Source organism: Pungitius pungitius, chromosome 1 (genome assembly GCF_949316345.1).
Source record: "Pungitius pungitius chromosome 1, fPunPun2.1, whole genome shotgun sequence".
Taxonomy (NCBI): domain Eukaryota; kingdom Metazoa; phylum Chordata; class Actinopteri; order Perciformes; family Gasterosteidae; genus Pungitius; species Pungitius pungitius.
This window is the reverse complement of record NC_084900.1, coordinates 8459916-8475731: the sequence shown is the minus strand read 5'-3', so window position 1 is coordinate 8475731 and position 15816 is coordinate 8459916. Positions and strand designations below refer to the sequence as shown.

Here is a 15816-nt window from a genome sequence, read left to right as displayed (position 1 = left end):
AAGGAGTAAACTGAAATTAGATTGAAAAACAGAGTAGCAATCTAAACTAATCAAAAGAGGAAAGGCCTCCGGATGAGCCCATAGTAGCCTACCTATAGTATTCCATCCACCCACTAATCACGAGGTCGTCAGCATGGCTCACGCGACTGATTACATTATCTTCAGGACACGTTTACGTAACCATACCTAATCCTAAAGATGGTTGTGTAAAGTTTGAGCGAGAGAGAGAGAGAGAGGGAGAGAGAGAGAGAGAGAGAGAGAGAGAGGGAGAGAGAGGGAGGGAGAGAGAGAGGGAGGGGGAGAGCGCGTCGTCCCTCGGTGGGCGGGGCCACCGGTGGAGCTACAAATACAGAGCAGCCGCCCGGCAACAGGATTATCTGAGACCGCTGGATTAACGATTGAAAAAGAAAAGCACAGAAAAACACGGACGGGCGGACTGTAAGGTACTTAAAAATATATATGTGTATACGTACAAGTCATGTTGTACATAAGTGAACGAGTTTTTCGGGCACAGAACAGGCTGTAACTATGTAAACTCTTACACCAGAGTTCCCCCGTGTCGTCAGGCGCATTAGCCGGTGACGTGGAGATGGGCTTGATTTCATCATCTTTTATTATAGAAGATAAATGACACCAGTGCCACATATCTTACTTTCGTCCGCTCTTAACTTCGCTCACACAAGTTGGGCAGATAGTTCAGTTGAAGAGTTTTTGTGAAACTAATTTTGAAATGTTTCGTTAGTGTCAGAGCGCTAAAAAACGGACCGACTACACTTCCGGTGTTTCGGCTCATCGTGTCACGTTAACCCTCGGTTAAAACCTCACAAACAGGCTCTGGACACGTTGAATTAAACCGGTTTTCTCGTGTTTGTTACGTTTTGAAATAGGAAGTAGCCCTCCTTTTTTTTTTTTTTTTTTTTAACAGTTATTGAATTTTCATAACCATCTTTGGAGCCTTGTTGGCTAAACACGTGTCAACTAGGACTGTTGCATTTAAGAGAATTAAAACAAAATACATGTGATTTTGATAAACGTTGCTAAAAAGGATAGCGATGCTTAATTATTTTTAAAGACTTATTCATAGCACTCATTTTAATACATTAATAAATCCGTTTTATTTTGAAAGGGTTACGACGGTCGAACATATAACTCCGAACATTTCTCAAGTGGGTTTCTGCCATTTTGAAGCCTTTGTACAGGAGAATAAAATAAGTACGAAGTGCCGAAAGCTTTTCTTGCTCGCAAAGCTGGGATAACAGAATATCTGCTTTCAAAATTGGCAATTTTCTAAAGCTATTATTATTATTATTATTATTATTATTATTATTATTATTATTATTATTACTACTACTCGATGGTCTCTTCTTCAGTGTACTCTGAACATGTGACCAAACAACATATCACAGAATGAAACAAGATAAATGTAACCACATGTTTCTTCCCTCTCCATCAGATCTGACCATGAGTAAGGATACGGAGATCGACATGAAGGATGTGGAGCTCAATGAGCTGGACCCTGAGAAGCAGCCCATGACAGCCGATGGCCAGGCTGCAGGGGGGGAGAAAAATGGCAGCGTCAAGCAGAAGGTCCCAGAGGACGAGGTCACATTCACCGGCCTGTCCAAAGAGGAGCTGATGAAGGTGGCTGGCACTCCAGGGTGAGCGCCAAGAGTTGCTAACAACAACAAAAAAAGCGCGGTCCATACATGTGTGACTTGAGAAAACGCGGGTCATTGTAATGTTTTTTTTTTTTTTTGTGCTCATGTCTAGATGGGTGCGAACTCGCTGGGCGCTTCTGGTCCTGTTTTGGCTGGGCTGGTTGGGCATGCTGGCGGGAGCCATTGCCATCATAGTCCAGGCCCCCCGCTGCAAACCCATCCCCGAGATGAACTGGTGGAACGAGGGACCTCTGTACCAGATCTCTGATGTTGAAGCTTTCTCTGACGGAATTGCAGGTACTATTTGTTGTTGTTTTTTTTTTTTTTTTTCTGAGGGCATCATCTGTACTGGGAAAAATAGGGATGTGAGATTATCTTCACAATGCACACCGACCAGTGGCAACCCATGCTCACTGACGCGGGACAAGTCTTGTGACAAGGTCTCGTGTTTCCTTGGCTCTGCGTGGCCTGCTTGAGCCGGCCAGATACCAGACTGCTGACGAGGCTGACAACTGGTGACTCAAGGTCTAAAGGACCTAAAAAGTCTAAGAGTCATTTCTTTCATATCTCTCCTGCTCTGATGTGAGGTCAAAGTTATGCAACCTGGTACATTTTGTCCCAGCGGTTAATAGATTCAGATAATGGTGGGTGGGGGGGAAAGAGACTCCATTTTAAAGCATTACATTTAATTCAACTACTTCCAGGCTTTTATTTCCCTATTTTGCTCTTAACCATTTGTGACGGGTTGTTCTGCTGTTCTTAAAGTGAATTAGTCCGGTGCACTCCTGGGTTTCCAGCTGGCCTCGGGCAGAATTCCAACAACCACACGTGACTTGGTGGTGTTTTCATGACGGACCTCCTTGTATTCAGACGACCAGCAGAGTGTCTGTGGGAATTGGGTGTGGGGGGGGTTGGGTCATTCACATACTGCTTTTAGTCAACATCAAGCAAAAAGAGCAGGTTTTTTTTCCCTCTCTAACTTGACCGTCTTAACCATCAAAATGTTTTTTTTCTTCTTTTTTTCTTCTTCTTTTCTCCCCTCCCCACACCTCTTCCAGGTGTTGAGGCCAAGCTAGACGAAATCAACAAGTTGAAGGTGAAAGGCCTGATTCTCGGCCCACTGCACACCATCCAGGCAGATCAGCCGGCAACCCTGAATCTTAAGGAGATCAACCCGACCTACGGCGATCAGAACGCCCTGAGGGCTGTGCTGGCAAAGGCCCACAAGAAGGGTAAATGTTTTTTTTGGTTGTTGTTGAAAAAGCTCGGTCCAATATTTTTATGAATTGTATGTTTGGAGAGATTTCCAATTTATTGAAAGAGGGTAGGATGTAATGTCTGATGGTGGGTATTATGGGCTGCTTTAGCCTAGATGTTGTTTCTTACTGTGGTTTACTTCTCCTCTTAGGTATTTCTGTGGTGCTTGACCTGACTCCAAACTATCTGGGAGCTTCTCCCTGGTTCGACAATGAGAACGTCGCTGATGTGATGGAGAAAGTCATGGTAGGGTACACACACACACACGCTGTGATCCTTAATTGATTCACTAACTTTGAAGTGTGTTTAGTGAGTCAGAAAATCTGTAATCAAGCTGTTCTTGTGGATAAAACTCATGTTTTCTTGCAGAGTGCAGCGGAGTATTGGCTGACTTTAGAAGTTGATGGCATCAAGGTATCTGACCTCTTGGTTCCCGCCACCTCCGTTGATTGGTCGAAGCTACAGTCCACTCTCCATGTGAACGGCACTGAAAACCCCAAGAAGAGGTAACCAGGGCACTATTTTCCTTACTGACTTTTCTCCTGCAGAAGTAGCAAATTTGTAAGGAATTTAGCAATTGCCTGCAAATATTGAGAAACCCTGCACTGTTATGACAGGATTTTCATTTTAATGTAATTTTTATTTGGTATTCACAGATTAGGCAAACGCAAAAAAAGGCAGGATCCCTTCTTGTTTTTAATGATTGTCGGGAATGTCATTTACAGGACAAATAACTGATAATGGATTTCTTGACAAAAGGTGAAGAGTAAAAGCATTCCAGTGCTGCGTGAGGGGTTATAGGTGGGGAGGGGGAGATGAGGCCCCCTGGCCGATGGTGCTTCTGATGGTGAAGCGACACCTGGTGGATAGTTTGAGGACTGACACTATCAAATTGAGGAGAAAAAAAAAATAGTTTTTAACATCTGCGATGCTGATTAGAAGTCTATGCTATTCCTTTTAAAACAACTAATTTTACTTTCAACACCAGTGTAATGATACCACGGTCTTTCTCTCAGGTTGCTGATGGGTGCGGTTACAGACATGTCTGCTGAGGCTGTGTCTCAGCTCGTCAACCGCTCTGGGGTGGATCTGGTTCTCTCTAATCTACTTGCCAGCAAAAAACAAGGTAGGCTAAGGTTCCTCGTTATTTCGACATACTTCGGTTTCTTTCAGTTTTTATTTTTTATGGTTGGCTTCTATATCTTTATGAACACGGTGATATATTTTGGACAGAATGCATCCATTAATTTTCAATTCCCTTCTTAGACGTGATGAGAAATAAAAAATTAAAAAAAATTAAAAAACACAGGCTGTCTCCGGAGCCAACCGGTCCAAAGGTGTGCACTGCGTGAGCGTCCACTCCTTTTCTGTACGTGCAGGTGTGGAGCGCATCATGGCCATGGACACCCTTCACGCCCAGCAGATGAGCCTCGGCTGGGGTCTGGGCGCCGCCCAGCGAGAACAGCTGTCCAAACAGGCCAAGAGTGCGGCCCTGATCCGCCTCTACCAGCTGCTGCTGTTCACCATGCCGGGAACGCCCGTGTTTACCTACGGAGATGAGATCGGCCTTCAAGCAGTCGTAAGCTACACAACTGCAAGGATTTTTCCGATGTGTCGGTGACCCGACGTCTGTTGCAGGGCGTGACCGCTTTGTTTCCTCATCAGGGCGACGCGCCTCCAAAGATGATTTGGGACGTAGAGAAGGAACCAGCTGAAGGAGCCGTTGTCAACGAGACAGCTGAGGTAAGCCTGTGTTCACGGTGACTGCTGCTTTAGAAAAGGAGTCTCTTGAGGAAAATACTGATTTCAACTATTTTCTAATATTGCTGGCCCATTTTGTACCCCTTTTACAGGCTGCGCAGACAGAGCGCGTCGCCATGAGGAAGTGGTTTAGATCCCTCAGCGACCTGCGAGGAAAAGAGCGATCACTCCTCCACGGAGACTACTACCCTCTCTCCTCGTCCAGCTCGTCCCTCGCGTTCCTCCGGGTGTGGGACCAGAGCGAGAGATACATAACGGCTGTGAACTTCGGATCATTGCCAGAGACTCTCACACTCAAACTGGCGCCCACGGGTAAGTCTGACGGACGGACCTAGTGAAGACACATCTTTATCTTCCCCCACACACACACACACACACATAATTCACATTAACAGCATTTGGTTGTGTTAGTTTTTCTAAACCGTGCCCTTTTTGTTCCTGCAGAAGGACTGGAGCTGCCAGAGACGGGCACAGTGAAGCTGTCCACTGATGCCGAGCTGGAGGTGGACTCCACAATCAGCCTGGACAAAATCACCCTGAAGGCCGGACAAGCGGTCCTACTGCAGTTCCCCTATACAGGCTAAAGATGGCGACAAAGTATCAAGGAAGCCACTTGCAGATTAGACTTGTTTAAGAAAAAGGTCCGAATCCATAGGAATGAATTGGTTTATATCCAAAAGATAAAACCCTTTTTAATACGATGTAACTCAATTGGATCAAATCTGCCAGACAAATACAGAGTGTTGTACAAGCTCCGTTCATTTTGTTTTCAAATGTTTTTTTTTTTTTTTTAATGTACTAGAAGAAGATGCAGCCAACTCAGACACACACTCCTGTTCTTCTGTGATCTTTTGTCAACTATCTGTGTGTTGTCCAAATATGTGAAAGACATTCCTTTTTTAAACTTTTGGGCATTTCCTTAGCTGTTCTTTTGACTTTTATTATAACTTAAGATTATATTTGAGTGAGTCTTACTGTACTTCTCATTAAGACATTTTGTTCTAGTTCAAATTACCTCTGAACATGTGTTCTGACTTGGTTGGAAGTCTTCTGGAGAACTGAATTGGAATAAACGGAAAGTTCTGTACCGACTCCTGCGCACTCCCATGTTTTTGTTTGTGATAACGTTTTGTGTTTAAGGGTGTTCTTTGTACCGAAGATAATATCAGCCGAGACGTTCACTGTTCTCCGTAATCTACAGGTGTGTAAGTGTGTCACAGATGTTTAGAGAGGAAGCACATCTATATTTTATCAACGTTTTATCGGCTGATTATACTTGACAAAAATATACGCTGTGCACGTATGAGTTTCTCTAAATGGGTCATCCTCTTGTCACAAAAAAACCTTTGAAAATGGCAGACAAGACCTAGCAATATTGCAACTTTTATTTCACGGTGATACGAGAGATTCAAACAGAGCCAGAATTTGATCTCCCACAATTGCTTTTATACATAAATAAAGGTAGACTTCAGTGGGACACCTTTTCTTCAGATAATGTGCGTGTGATTGAAAACCTGCACCATTGCTAGAAATCAGACTTTATGAACCCAATAACTAAAGCACCTAATAATAACTAATGAACCCAATAAGTAAAGCATCCTACAGAGTAGACCTGCGTAGGCAGTGGAGTATATTTTCAATTTTGGATACAATTCCGCTGTTGAGATGCAATGTTTTTACTTTCACTACCGAATGGAAGACAAAGGTTGAGTTGGAAAATATCAAACATTATAGTAATATATCACTCTAAAGGGGGCAATTCTGCCTAATGAGTACTTTTCATTTCGCTACTTCATTTATTTATATCCTTTTGTCTTTTTATCGTTTAAAAAATCATGGTTCCTTTTGGTTGTGCGAATCTATTTCTCTAATGGAGTTTTAACCACATGGCGGATGGGCGACATTCTTTGACTCCAAACCAAACGGATCCAACTTCAGAAACCTATTCATGAAATGCTGAAATCTTCTGCCGTGTCAAACAGTCCCCTCGACACCTGAAAGTGGAGGTGACTCTCGGGGTCTTGGTACAATACGGAGCCGCCGGGTTGCTGCGGTGTCACAGGGGAGGTTTGAAGTCGATGATAACGGGAATCAGAGCCCGTCTCGACGCGTCTCTCCTCACCCCACGCCGCTGTGAAACCCAACCACCTTCTCACCCACCGACGTGCACACTCATGACTGACTCTCAGTCTGAGTCTGACAGACACACACACACACACACACACACACACCATTTACATCGCAGTGACATGAAGCTGCATGACCTTTCATCGGCTTCCACGGACCCGAACGTCTCTTTTACTCTGACATTCAGCTGTGTGATCTGCATCCAATCTGACACGGTCAAAAGGAAAGCCGTGTGAGTGAAATCCAGATATAATGTACCTTCACAGATCATAACACTCCTCATGTACAGAGACTAAGGGAACCATTGGGTATGCCGCCAGGTCTTCGCATGGAGTGTCTGAAAAATGCTCCTCTGTGAAGCTTCTTTTGGTAAGCTTCATGTCGAGGTTATGGGACTTGGTCCAGATCCTTTCTGTAAAGACATTGGGGTTATGGCGTGTTTCTAAACGTCTGGCTCTCCCTTTGAACACGTATGCTTCAGGTTTTTACACAGGCTAGTGTTTCTTTCTAAAAGTACTTTGTATAAATTGTAATGGTAATTCTCTTTCCGTCAGACAGCTCACAGGAGATCAGTCCTGAGTGGAGACGTCTGAACTTTCTTTTAGCCGACTTGAACAACACAAGTTCTCATTTGCTTCCTTGCCGAAAGTAAGACGAGAGCTTAAAAAAGCACTTTCATCTTGAGGCTGTATAGCTTCCAGCTTGTTTGCCTTAGCATAAAGAAATGAAACAGGGGAAAACTGCCAGGGCTTGGATCCGTCCTTCCCATCGATCGACTGTCCAAACATCTGTGCGATCCTAACATCCACCTGCTGCTAACCGCTTCTCCGGCCTTGGAGCCTAAGCTGAAGGTACTTTTCAGCCTATAAAAGGCTGTAAGTGAATACTTATGGCACTGTATATTTATCATATGATATATATATATATATATATATATATATATATATATATATATACAGTGCCATAAGTATTCACCCCCAGGGACTTTCTCCCGTTTTGTACTATTACAAACTGGAATTCAAGTCAGTCAGATTAGAGACCGCTTGTGAACAGCAACTTTCAAATCTCGCCACAGATGGATGGATTGAGGTCTGGGGTTTGACTGAAAACATTAACATGCGTTGATCTAAAGTTTCTTAACCATTCCATTGTAGCTCTGGATGTACAGTATGCTAACGGTCATTGTACTGCTGGAAGATGGACCTTGTGAGTCTCAAGTCTTTCCCAGTCTGCATCATTGTTGCTTAAATGATTGCCCTGTATTTCCCTCCATCCATCATTCCCTCAATTCTGACTATTTTGGTGGATGGTGTACAGATTTTCGCCACACAAAGTGTTTTGCATTGAGGCCAAAAATGAACTTTTTGGTGTCATCTGACCAGAGCATCTTCTTCCACGTGTTCGCTGTGTCTCCCACATGGCTTGTGACATTGAAAGTGACCTCATTGTTCACTTTCAATGGTGGCTTCCTTCTCGCCACTCTTCCATAAAGGCCAGATGTGTGGAGCACACGGTTAATAGTTGTCCTGTAGACAGATTCTACCCTCCCCCCCCAGATGTGATGTTTGCAGCTCCTCCAGAGTTGGGCCTCGTGGTTACTTCTCTGATTCATTTTCTCCTTGTCCCACTTGTCTGGGTGCACAGCCTTTTCTTGGTAGATTTATGCCATATTTCTGTTTACTTCCGTTTTAAGGAAGGATTTTAAGGTGCTCCGTGAAATGCTCAAAGCCTGGGATATCTTTTTATAACCTAACCCTGCTTCATACCTCCCTACAACTTTAACCCTGAGATGTTTGGTGAGCTCTTGATCCTCTTTGTTCAGTAATGCTCTCTAACAAACTCTGAGGCCTTCACAGAGCATGTGTATTTATACTGAGATTAAATTACAGACAGTTGGACCCCTTATCAATAATGTGACTTACAAATATGACTTGTGAAGGAAATTGGTCGCACCATTTCTTCTTTAGAGGTTAATTAATAATTATGAAATCCATGCAAACCTTCGCTGGCTTCCACATGATGCACTATTTATTTTTCATAAAATCCCAATATATATTTTAATCTGTGGTTATACTATGACAAAATGTAGAAACCTTGAAAGGGGTGAACATATATTATATGGGCTGGTTATGATCATTGTTTTATGTACACATGGGTGTATGTCTGACATTAGGATGTGTGTGTGTGTGTGTGTGTGTGTGTGGCCCTTAAAACACATACAGATCAAAAGTGACCATTAGAGAAAATAAGGGATGAGAGGGGAGAAAAAGAACACTCAAACTGAAAGTGTGTGTATATGTACATGTACTGTGTGTGTGTGTGTGTGTGTGTGTGTGTGTGTGTGTGTGCGTGCGTGAATGTGAGGTTGAAGCCACACACTAGGGTGTTTTTCAATTGTTTCCACCATCACTGACACAGCTTGTAACACACACACACACACACACACACACACACACACACACACACACACACACACACACACACACACACACACACACACACACACACACACATTCATTGCCATTATGACAAAGTGGATGAGCGGCTAAAAGATGAACTGAGAGAGCGACAGTGTCTCTCTCTCCTCCTCCCCCTTTCTCACACACGTGTGCACCTACCAGCAGAAGACACACACATGCCCTCCGCTGACAGCTTAACAGGTACGAAGACATTTCTCTTTACTTTTCCATCTCTTTAAGGCGACTACAAGGCAAGATTTGTTTTTATTGATTGTGCATAGAGAAAGCTGAACCCAACATTAGCATCATTAGCATTATCTCACTTCTTTATCACAATTTAACATGTGCTTTTATCCAATGGACCCCTTTAAAACAACAACAAAAAAAAGTGATTTAAAAACTGAAAATACCAACGGGGCTCCCAATGAAAATGTAATAGGTGGGATTGACACATGCACAGATGCATACTGCAATGCTCAAGCAACTGCACAATCATGTTCATCTGTAAAGGGACAAGCGATAACGAGTTGTGAGCCTCAGCGTTACTCGTGACATCGCCTGGTTGCACGTTGGTGTTGACGCACTCTTACACGGGGAGTCTTGAAAACCACAATCAAGACTTTCTTCATCGTAATCACTTTCTTAAGATCGCACAATGTGAGAGCGCAGGACCTTGCTGCACATGAATGAGAGGAGACTGATTTGAATTGTGGGATGGAACAATGGAGGCCGTTTGTTGTTGCTGAGCGTGAAGCTGCACTTAGTCAGCTTGTGTCTTGTGTAAAGCTGGTATAACATCCCTGTCGTTTTTAACGGGTTGGTTTTTATCGAACAAGTTATTAAGCAACGAGTCATTTATTCAACCGCAGTCTTTTTGGAGGCTTCCACTGTGTAAAAGGATGTCAAAGCAGGGTGCAATTTAGTCTGTCCCAGCTCATCTAAAGGATGCGGACAAATGGCGAGAAGAAGATGTTGTGTTGTTGCTGCTATTTTTGACCTCCTTCCAGTCTGTGACCTCTTTTGACATCTGCAGACTGAACAGGGGCAACGCCTGCTCCTGCGTTTTTTTGTTGATTTTTTGCCGTCGAGCGAAGCTTCTTCTTCCTCTGTGTCAACGAAGGGCCCGAATGAAAACTCGTCTGTTTTGAACACTTTTTAAGCAGAGAATCCAGATCCGAAGACTCGCCGCAGCCGCGTTCGTCTTCAAACGTTGTTCATAGAATTCCACACTGCGTGTGGAAGAAGGGCTGAGACGAGGAAACGGAAGACCTCGCGCTAACGATCAAAGAAAAGTATTCCACTGTCATTTTTTGAAACAACAACTCAGCTTTTGAGTATTTCAATATACCACAATGAAATTCGACCCCCGCCCCTTAAGGAATGCCTCGAGCGGTACGGGCGCCTCGATGCTGCAACCTTCCCTTTATCGTTCTTGGCAAAAGCTCCATTAAGCAGCGTTAGAGTTAGAGAGGTTTGGGTTTGGGACCCGAGGCGCCAAGTTGGCTTCACGTTTCACGGGGCCCGCTCGAGAGAAGCATCCACTACGCCACGATGCCGCCACGCCAACGCGTCAGGGTGGCGATGGCGTGTTCCCATGCCGCCGCGCAGCGCTTGGCGTGTGACGTGATTGCCAAAAAAGTACATTTTGGTCCCATCGGGCGATGAAAACCTTTCCCCTCACGCTTTCTTTTTGACAAATGCCACGTGACTTTTCTTTCAACTTTTGCTTTTGGCTTTTTGAAGCTCCGTGTCTCCCTTTTCTGTTGTTTCCTCACGCTGTGGGCCTCGGAGTTGCCTCCCTCACTCATTAGCCTCAAAATGTTCTATGAGCTTACCCCTTCATCTTCATGGTGCAGTATTTGCACTTAAAGTTATTTCTCTTATTGAACATATGCATTTCATTTCCATTCAAGTGAGGTTGTTTGTTTTTGATCTCTTGTTTTGTGCTTTATATTTGCATATAGTCTGGATCACTTTTTGTTACATCCAGTGTGACTTAATGCTGTAAAAAAGAAATCCTGGCGCTCTATTCTAACATAATATTCGTTTCCTACCATATTGGCATCATGTTATTAGTGTAAAACAAACTACATAGGACAACTTTAAAGTAGAGTGAGGTCAGAGGTCAATTATATAATGCAGTACATCATTCTAATTAGGATCGGGCAACCTTTCTGCAGGTGCATCAACACTTCTGTTTATTTAATATGAATACACCAATTATCAATACTGTTGGATCAAGGAGGTTGAATAAAGAGAGTCATGGCGCCCTGCTAAACACCAAGTTCCCTCAGGTCAATTACTTTTACATATTTATTTTTCTTTTATTGTGAACTAGGAGTAGATGTCAGTGGGACATTGCACAAACAGGCATAAAAAGAGTTTTATTTTGAATGTGGGGACAGATTTATAGTAGAGTATTAGATATGTCTTGTCAAAGTGTGTCATATATAAAACTAATGAAAAATAAACTACATAAGAGAAAATTATGACAAAATAAGTGGGTAGATTGTTCCGAGGAGAACAGAGACGAGTTATCAATGGCAATAGATTATTTATTTAAATAAAAATAAGTATGGTGGTTGGATTATCTAAATAAATAATAATCATAATATAAATTCTAATTAAAAAGTGAATTATTAAACAAATTGTATCTCTTATCATTAAAAGAATAAATATTTCACAATGTTATCTTTGGTTTTCGGGTGTTGCCTGTTGCCGAAGAACTTAAAGCGGCGTCGGCCCACTGCAGTTTATGCAGAATAATGCGTAAAATAGGGTGAAGTTCATCTGCAGGTTTTGCGTTGCTGTCTTTTAACATTATATATAAGTATATATTTTTTTAAAAGACAATGATCCTCCGGGTGAACTCGTTTAGGTCTGTGGGATGAATATACAAGTAATCGCATGCATCATAATGCATAATGCATCATAATGCATGCGATTACTTGTATATTCATCCCACAGACCTAAACATTACCTGTTTCTCTGGGAACTGTGATAGGGTTTGTATTTTGAAAATACAATTGAATCTTTTTTTTTTGTTCAAACATCACAACCCAAAAGACAAAAATGTGTTTCAAAAATAAGTTTCAACAGTAAAGTACATCAAAATCCAAGAGAAGGAAGAAGCCCTTGAACAGTTTTTTCTGTTTCTTCTTCCAGTTCACCTTAAATGTACCTCTCTGAACTTAATCTCAATTGATTAATGCGTTTGAAATTCTGCATTTTGCCATCATGAATAGCAATTGTTGTTATATTTGTCTGCGTTTGGAGAAAATAAAAGAATGGAATCACTGTAACTAGTATAACAGTAGGAGCAGTGTGTGTGATCACATTACAGACGCAAAGCAAATAGATAGACGGGGTCAAGTTGCCCTTCGTTTGTTATGAACATAACAGCATGCTGCAAGAATAGGAATTTCCTTTTGAATAAGATTGTGTTTTTAATTTTTTGCCACCCTAAAACGCATCTTGATAACTTGGTCAGATACCTCACGGGTTATTCAAGGAAACAGCTTTGGACCTTTTTGATTGTTTTGAGTTCTCTTTGGCGCTAAGCTCCCAAAGGAACCCGCCACCCATCTTTAGACGCATTTTAAAACCTACACTGATATGTAAAAAGTCCATCATGTCAAAACTGACTAAATTCGAATGCCCCATAACATCTGCCGCGGTATTTCATCATTATGTTGGTTATTCACAAATGCTTTCAGGTGGGCCTCCTCTGGCGCAGGCTGTGGATTTTACTTAAGGAGTCTGGCCTTGCAGTCACTCGTGCACGCGGCGGGGTGTCTGAACAGCTTTCGGCCTGTGATCTTGTTTAAAATGCAAAAGCTTGTCGAGCTGTTGTGGGATTTTCAGGCCCGCTTTGACTCTTTTGTAAGATCATCAAATGCATTGAAAGGCACCAAATATTTCCAACCTCCTTGCATCTAACACATCAAAGATCAATATAGCCGAGAACTCTTGTGCTGCCATTTATGCACTCGGAGTGCCTTTGCTCATCTTTGTATGCATTCTTTTGCTAAATTACCCCCCAAATATTAGACACAGAATAAGATATTTCCTGCAGTGAAGCTTTTGCACAAGTATAAACTCAGTGAATGTTCCAAAAGAAACTTTCATTTGACTTGGCTGCTAATGTATATGATGCTACTACACTGTCTGACCCTCAAGTTTGTCCTGAATACACTTTTCATGAATGCTTTTGAACAAATATGGATCATTTTGAGACACTAGTATACTGTATTTTGGGTAAATCTATTAGCTCTTTGAATTTTGCGACACACAGTGATTCATATCGTGTGCCGGTTTAATTTGTCCCTCATCCAATTCGGTTACTTTCTTCCCGCCACTCAACACTTCCGTTTTAGGTGACGAAAGACCGACGGAGAGACATCTCGGAGAAAGTAAAAATAAAAAGTCCAGAAACGCTTTTGTCGTTCCCCCTCCTCCGCTCCCGCAGCTTTTTACGGTGAATTTGAGAGAAAACCAGAGAAGCGTCTCCCCCGTACACACTCCTCCACACTCCCCTCCCATCCTCACGCATCCTTTCATTCACACATTTCTTGATTTGGCCTGTTTTCTCTGGTTTATGTGGGCGTACAAATACTAGTGGGGCAAATGCCCACACAGCTGAGCATTTCTGAATTACTGGTAGAGAGAAGGTTAGCTGTGTTGATGTCAATTTTTTCAAATTTGACAAAAAGGTAAATGGAGCTGTCAAATTTAAACTGTACCTCTGATTGGGTGCAGAAGTCAGAATGCAGTTGAAGACGTTTTTGATTTCTTCTTATCCACTTGCAAAGTTTTTGGGATGTTTTTTCCTCCCCGCACTTACTTATCAAATATTGAGTAAAGCACAACCTTTTCTACTAAAGTTTAATGACAAAACTGAAAAGGCCACATAAAAGTGGCAGGTTTGTTGAAAGAGTCTTGCAAGTACTGTTAATGCCCTTTCACTCTGCACTTTTCAGCAATCGGACACATTTTTTGGCAAATTCCGGCGCAATCACTCGCGATTGGCAGAAAACCGCATGTTGTTTGGCTGCAAGTGTGAGGATAGAAAATATGGAATCCCTTGTCTTCCTGGTTCCCGACTTCTTCCCTCAGCAATCTGAAGATGATTTATAGTGACATTCAACGTGTTTATTATATTGATGTCGGAATTAAGTCTTTCAATAGCTGAAATTCCTCACATTCACCATGGACCCTTTAGATTTAAAATACCTGCATTAGGTGTAATGTAATGCCGTGAGGTTAACGGTACGCGCATTAATAAAACATGCCAAAAGTATGACATGTGCTGCAGTTGAGGTTATTGGAGCAGACAGGTTGCGCATACACAACATTATTGTCTCCTCTCTTTGTTAATGCTGAGGTTTCTAGCTATGAGAAGTAGTAACACTGTGCCAGTGACCTCAGCATTAACATGATCACCTACACAGAGACCAATACACCAACACACACACACACACACACACACACATCTTCTTTAAATACGCAAACAGGTTTGTTTCACAAAAGGCACGCGCAGCCTTTACATATTGCGTGCACATTTGTTCTGCAGGGCTTTGCAAACACGTCGTCTGTTTTTATGAGAGGAAAACGATCTTGTGATGCGTGTTTGATTGTTTAGTATCAAAGTGTTAGAATGTCTCGTCATTAAAAAAGGAGATATGATCCGTTATCAGGAAAATGAGCTAGAAGCTGTCATTCGAGGGTTTTTAGATTTGGAAAGTAATGAGTCAAATCCTTGTCTGGTTCTTTTATTGTGTTTTGACATTGTACACTTTGACATAGACCATAATATTTAAAATAACATCATTAAACAATATATAAAAACAATGTTGTCGACTTAATCCGTTACATTTCAGAGGGAAATATTGTACTCATGTACTGCTTTGCGATTACATTTTATTGATCCGGTAACAAGAATTTTGCAGGTAATCTCCTCATGAAATAAAATTGTTTAGCTTGCGACCAAAGATTACAAAATATATATATTTTTTCTCATAGAGTATTAGTGATACAAGTAATATTAATAATATTGTTTTTTTTCCTCGGATGGTTAATATACTATACAATAAATGAATGAGTGTTGACGCAGATCATTTCTTTTTCTGTTAAATGACTACAACAAATGTTATTTAACCTGATTGATTACTCCCCGCCCAGTCTTCAGTGTGTGTGTGCCTTTTTGTGTGTTGTTGTGTGGAGCAGAATTGTGGACCTGCAAGCGGTGGTGTTGCCGGTGTGCATGTCTGAGTGGGATTTATATATGATGTAACAAAGGTAGAAAACTGCCTTCATGCACGTTAAAATGTGTGTACTCTGTGTGTGTGTGTGCGCGTGTGTGTGTGTGTGTGTGGGGGTGGGTAGGTGGGGCTGCAGGGTGATTAGAGGGTTCCCTGAACCTCATTGCTTGTCGCCGTTTCCCTTCCTGTTTCACTCTCTCTCATTTCCTGTCAGCTGACTCAGCCGGAGAATCTTGATCTGGTAAACATCGACATTACCGCTTCTGCACTCGCACACACACACACACACACACA

General features: G+C 42.2%; 1 protein-coding gene across 2 annotated transcripts; it reads left to right on the top strand.

Moving 5' to 3' along the window:
* The first annotated feature begins 287 nt into the window (after nucleotides 1–287).
* slc3a2a (solute carrier family 3 member 2a) lies at nucleotides 288–5767 on the top strand. 2 transcript variants are annotated; one of them, XM_037480342.2, is made up of 11 exons: nucleotides 288–443; nucleotides 1454–1658; nucleotides 1771–1955; nucleotides 2717–2890; nucleotides 3067–3161; nucleotides 3285–3421; nucleotides 3932–4041; nucleotides 4295–4494; nucleotides 4581–4658; nucleotides 4769–4988; nucleotides 5121–5767. In XM_037480342.2, the coding sequence occupies exons 2-11, from the start codon at nucleotides 1462–1464 to the stop codon at nucleotides 5258–5260; spliced, it is 1536 nt and encodes a 511-aa protein (XP_037336239.2). In that variant the 5' UTR covers nucleotides 288–443; nucleotides 1454–1461; the 3' UTR covers nucleotides 5261–5767. The 2 variants fall into 2 exon arrangements, with proteins under 2 accessions (XP_037336239.2, XP_037336240.2); XM_037480343.2 differs by having other exon boundaries at nucleotides 324–438.
* The last annotated feature ends 10049 nt before the right edge of the window (nucleotides 5768–15816 follow it).